At 38.8% G+C, this 6,008-nt stretch overlaps 1 protein-coding gene across 1 annotated transcript; it reads left to right on the forward strand.

Annotated features, from left to right (window-relative positions):
• The first annotated feature begins 247 nt into the window (after positions 1-247).
• Positions 248-4,201, forward strand: LOC118451883 (SWI/SNF-related matrix-associated actin-dependent regulator of chromatin subfamily A containing DEAD/H box 1-like). The gene is made up of 3 exons (XM_035890411.1): positions 248-524; positions 3,412-3,447; positions 4,122-4,201. The coding sequence occupies exons 1-3, from the start codon at positions 323-325 to the stop codon at positions 4,199-4,201; spliced, it is 318 nt and encodes a 105-aa protein (XP_035746304.1). The 5' UTR covers positions 248-322.
• Positions 4,202-6,008: the final 1,807 nt, after the last annotated feature.

Below are 6,008 nucleotides of genomic sequence, written 5' to 3' on the forward strand. Positions count from 1 at the left end.
CGTTTTGCCGATGAAGTCTGTGCTGAGCCCTGCCGCCTCTGTCCTCTCCCCGGCTTTCCCCACAGGAGCTGCCCCGTCGCGCCCGCCTTCCCGCCCGCAGGCAGGCGCGGTAGGTTAGGAGCATGAGTCTCTACAACCTGGACCGCTTTCGCTTTGAGAGGAAGAGAAAAAGCGCGGAGCAGGAAACTGCGTCCCCTTCGGCAGCCCAGGTGCGGGCGGCTAATTCGGCCGCAGCGGGGGGTCCTCTCCCCGGCTTTCCCCACAGGAGCTGCCCCGTCGCGCCCGCCTTCCCGCCCGCAGGCAGGCGCGGTAGGTTAGGAGCATGAGTCTCTACAACCTGGACCGCTTTCGCTTTGAGAGGAAGAGAAAAAGCGCGGAGCAGGAAACTGCGTCCCCTTCGGCAGCCCAGGTGCGGGCGGCTAATTCGGCCGCAGCGGGGGGCGCTGCTGGAGGGGACGAGGATGAAGCTACGGACGATAGCAACAGGCCCGACACTCCGGCTTCCGACGTGACAGAGAGAACCGGTGAGTCAGGTGTTTTGCATGTAGCATAAGAACGCTGTAAGTGCTTCCTTTCTAGAAATAAAATAATCGTTGTCACTTTTTTTTTTCTTCTTTTTGCTTGTTCTCCAAGTGCGCTTTTCTACGCGTACATGTTTCACATCAGTTTCTATACAAGTATCCTTATTTGTAACGGCCCTTGCTCTAATTGAACCTGTGCATTTACAGTCAAGTTGGAAACCTGCTGATAAATAAAGCTGAAAAGATTATTTTTTTTTTCCCAATTGAGTAAACAAGCTGCAACTTAAACATTTCAAGTATGTAATGCTTTCCTACTAGCTATCTTTACTGATACTTTATACTAGCACAGTATCTCAGGGTTTTCAAAGGAAAAAAACCAAGCTTTTAGTTGTCTGGTAAATGCAACACTACGTGGACTTAACTTTTTCACTAGAGTCCTAGGCTAATGCAGTGCGGAATGTCACGGATAAAGCTGAAAAGAAGGAAAAGAGTAGTTTTGTAAAGAGCTGAGAAACCTGCTGCTGATTCTCACAAGCTGGTTGTGTTTGTCCTCTTTTCTGGCAGTAGCTTGTGCTTTTCATGGAAATGTGAAGAGCTTGCTTGTGTAGTAATTTATTGGTTTGTTTGGCTGATACGCTAGAGATGCGCTGCTTCTGTTTGGATTCATCAGTTAATGCTAATAAACAACTGTCATGGCTGTCAGCTGCATAATCTCATTCACCAGTAGCTTTTCTGTTACTGAAGGAGTAAGAATGAAAGAATGCAAATTGTTTGTTGCTGATTATTTTATACATTTTGGACACTCCATGTAACTTCCAATACGTATGTCAAGATACAAGTGTTATTGGAGAAATCAGACAGACTTTGACTGTGCACTTAGTCAGTAATGGAGCAACAGTATCAGTTGGTGTTGTTTAACTACATTTGTTTTGCATACAGCTTTCCCTTGGTGGAAGGCAGTTTATCATAGTACCTTATCTATGCGATAACAGAGAACCTTTCATGTGCAAGGAGGAGTTTCTCTTTTAAAGGTGAGCCAAATCAGTGTTACAGTAGATTGATATTTACTATTCCATGAATTTTGGTTTTGTGCAGGTTGACTGTTTTCAGTTGGCTGGAGTGCTCTCGTGTTTACGTTGGTAAATATCAATTGGTATGTTACAGTTAAAACAAAACATTATAAAAACTGTCTAAATCTTGGCTTGAGAGTTGCTAGCTTGGAGTTAAGTAGCCTGTCCACTCGCAGAGAGGGTGTTTTGGTGGCAGGGAGAACTTAACACAAGAAGCAAGCAACGGTTACGTTGTGGCTTCTGCATATGTGTGCTTTGTAATGGATTGCATGAAAAAAACCTGGCACTCTGTGGAAGAGCACTGTGGGACAGGTGTTGTCTCCCTGTTTGTGGTAAGTCACTGCCTTGTGTGGTGTAGGAGTGACTGAATGCAGGTAACCCTTCTTGGATGGTGAACTCAGACGTGAAGTAATAGATGGTGCTGCTTGTTTTGTGCCTTGATTTGTCTTTGTGGTGTGTGTGTTTTTTAAATACTAGTATTATATTTTTTCCTTTAATCTGCGTGTGAACTTTGTGCCTGGAAGCATGTAGGTAGACCATAACTACCAAGGCCAACAAACTTTGGAGCTTGTTGCTTTTCAAAATACCGGTCTCCCTTGGCTTGTATGCTACAGGGGTAGCACTGAGGAGGAGAAGGAATGTAATATCCGATTTAGAGGCATGAGCATGAGTTTAGACATGAGGTAGTAAAAGGAAAGATGAAGGGCAGCCTAAAGGAGGAACTGTTGTGGAAGGGTAAGTTATTGTGAGGAAAACTAGTGGGAGATGATGGTAGCTACCAGTAAAACAGAGTAGAATAAAAGTGCAGAATAAATTATGGCAACTGGTCGACTTCTAAATAAGAGCCCATGGACACAGATGCTGGTGTAGAACTGGGGTGCTAATTAACACTTAAAACTGAGATGTAATTACTAGCACTGTGCATTTACATAATGCTTCATCTTTCACAGATACTGAGTGTTTAAAGACGGTGGAGTGGTTTGGTGACTTTTTTCACTTATTTGCACATTGTTGTGATGTAACCCTTTTAAAGGAATTCACTAACCATTTTAAAAATGAAATGACGTTTTCTACATCCGTAGAAGTTAACTGAAAATAAAACAGTCAAATTTTGTCTGCAGGATATGAGGCACTTTAACGTAAAAGAGGAAACTAGATTTGATTAGCAGATGCCTGTCCTTGCTTCCTAATTAGCGACAGGAAGACAGAATTTTTCTTGCTTTGGGTCAAATAAAAGGACGGCTATTTGCTTTTTTCTTGTATTATCATGGAAAAGGTACGGAGATAACCAGCTTATGGCACCATGTGCTCTCTCTGCTGCTAAATACAGAACTTAAAGGATGGAGTTGTTTTGTATGAGAAACGGTTTACACTGTTAACTAAGAATAACTTGCCCTAATGCTCAATAAATCATGTGAGAATGAATATTACTCATGTTTCTTCTGAAGACAAATGCAGCAGATTCACAAAATACTGGTACGTGAAACTACAGAAACAAGTTCTTTATTTCACTTATACAAACAAAAAAAAATTTATGTAGCTGATGGCTTTTTTGCCCTGTTTCATTTGGTATCACACACTCATATGTAAAAAGGATTTTAAAATCAGACTTTTTCCTGCAGGAGCACAAATAGCCCAGCATAATTTCCTAGGGATTTCTTTGGATTTCTGTTTTGTAACGTGTCCTGAAATATGTATCTGATGAAAAATATGATTGTTTTAATTTCATTCATCTTGGAAAAAAAATAGTCCGATGATGTCTGTTGTGTCATGAAACACCGTTATCTTTTTTAGCTAATTTTTTTGTTTTGTTTTCCCAGAACAAACTAATATTGGTAGATTGTTCTGCACCCTGGGTATGTATGTATGTAATGCTGCTTGTTGCTTTGTCTTGAACATGCATACCTTACGCTTTAATAAGCAATTCGTAGTATGATGGCCAGAAGATTTGGTCGTCTTTATACACTTGTGTATATTCAAAGTTATGCAGGCTTGCAGTGATTTTGCAGCCAAGTTGTAGGTGGTAATTCTGAACATCACTTAAACTGAGGGGTAGAAGCAACTATGGGGGCAGTTATCAAATTATATCTGAAAGATACCTCTCTAAAGAGTTGGAAAAATGCATTGGAGTGGGTTACCACAATTTTCTGTAAATATTACTATTATTATTAAATAATATGCACATTTGGTTTTTGTTAGTCTGTTAAGAAAACAATTAAGCTATCTTCTTAATTTTCAATTAGATGTTTTTAATTATGTAAATAACCTGGTGTGCTAAGATAATAAGATTATTCCACTTGTAGAAATGGAGCAGAACTGTACTGGAACTATACAAATTAGAATAATTACACTCATGAATTTCAAAATGAGATTTGTATTCAAAAAAAAGCACGCTTACAAAGCTTCAAAAATTAAATAAAAGTTATAGATTAAATTAAACTACTATATATAATCCTGTCACTGATGGTTGATTTTGTTAATACCCTCTCTATACAGTTTAAATATATAACCCAAAGAACTGCATTTTCAGGTGATGATGTTCAGAGTGTCACATCATTCACTTGCACTGGGACTGCTTTTCTTTGTTCTTATCTGTTGTTTTCTTTATGATCTGAGGAAGTCACGTCTTTTGCATGTGTTGCAGTTCGTACTGTGTAATTCTGCTTAAAGCATTTCTGGAAAAAAGTAATGACTGAGGTACCTAGTGAACTTCTGTGAGGATTCATGGGAAGACGTGGTGAAGTAATTAACATTTTTAAATGGTCTCTTTAAGAAGCACCTTAGAGTAACACTGATATTTAGGATTATTTTAGCAAATGAAACAGACTTTACTTTGAAAATGAAATAATTAATTAGCTTGTAGACTTGAGTAGCATGCATTTGATACTGCTTTGCAGAACTAGGTGGAAATTATTTTCCATTTGACAGTATTTGTAGTGTAACATCAGTAAATGTGGTAAGTCTCTAAATATTACCTAAGTTTTGGGTTTGTCTGGGGGGAAGGGGAGGCTGGCTTTCTCCAAGTGTGATATATAGTTTGTGTAGGAGGTTATATTTAGAATTACAGGACAATGTATTATGGCTCTGCACTAGGTATATGCTTCCCAAAAGACTAGTGAGCATGATTTTTTAAAAAAGTATTTTTTTCAAGGTGAAGTTTTTTCAAGAGCAGTTGAAGCTGTGCCTTTACTGGCTAAACTAAATAAAATATTTGCTCTAACGTTAGCAGTGGCATTTGAGTACCTTCATCCATAACTTAACATTGTCTCCATGTAATCATAGACAGTTCTATCTGGTTATTCTCATGGAATCTCTTTGTACTGTAGCAAAACCCAGTTGTTGTTGGGTATTGTTTTTGTTGTTTATGTCTCCAGTTAGGGATATTTGTGTGTTATTATTTCTGTCAAACACTGGTCTTATGATTGCAGGCATTCCTTAATAGTCCTTCTTAATCGCCTATAAACAGGAAATTCTGCCCCTGATTATTACATGCTGTGGCAATAACTGTTTAATCTGTTACTACTCTGCAAGGTTAGAATTTTCTCTAGATATGAGGACTTCTTATTGCATATGTGATTTCTGCTCCCTTCTGCCCCCGCCCCCCCCAAATTTAATAAGGGATTCTGTTCAGTGGAACAGGTAGAGCAGGGGGAGGAACACTTTTTCCAGCCAACGGAGCATTTTGTAGGTATAAGAGTTAGGAGTTGTCATGAAGACTGGACAGTGATTGATATTTAAAGTAAAAATAAAATGAGAAGTCACTAAGTGAAACAGTAAATACTCTTTTTATTTAAATCTAAACCTCTTCCAAGGCTTATATTGTAAAGAATAAAATTATTTTTAAGGTAGCCTTACTTTTGTAAACTTTCCTTGTTTGTTTGTTTGGGTTTTTTTAATGAAATAAGGATGCTTCCTAGCAAAGCTGTCATGAGTACCTGTCATTTGCGTATCATGCTACTTGCAGAGGTATATGTTTGGAATACAGGCTAACCTACAAGGCAAAGATCATGAAAACTGGCTTGATCAATTCTGTTAATTCAGTAGAGATGTGAACTTTGCATGTTTCTTATTTGGGTATTTCCATTCTCATCTTTTTTATGCATCTCATATTTCTGTCCTGTTGTGATAGCTCTTGCTTAGTGAGCCCAACTTTATAACCTTCAGAATTTTTCTGCTTTATTTTTCTTTGCTAGAGAGGAGTTCCTGAAATAAAATTGCCTGCATCTTTATGTTTAAATTAAATAAAAATGTTTGATACATTCCTAAAGGTCTCCCTTGCTCTTCTCCTGCATTCCTCTTAAAACTTACGCAGTTTTCAGATAAAGCAGAGCAACTGTGTCAAGGACAACACATCTTCCAAACATGGATAGATAGAACAAGGTACCGCTAAGGAAGTTTCTACTGCCAACATGTTGGT

The sequence above is a fragment of the Egretta garzetta genome, unplaced genomic scaffold, assembly GCF_000687185.1.
Source record: "Egretta garzetta isolate BGI_Z169 unplaced genomic scaffold, ASM68718v1 scaffold32, whole genome shotgun sequence".
Taxonomy (NCBI): Eukaryota; Metazoa; Chordata; class Aves; order Pelecaniformes; family Ardeidae; genus Egretta; species Egretta garzetta.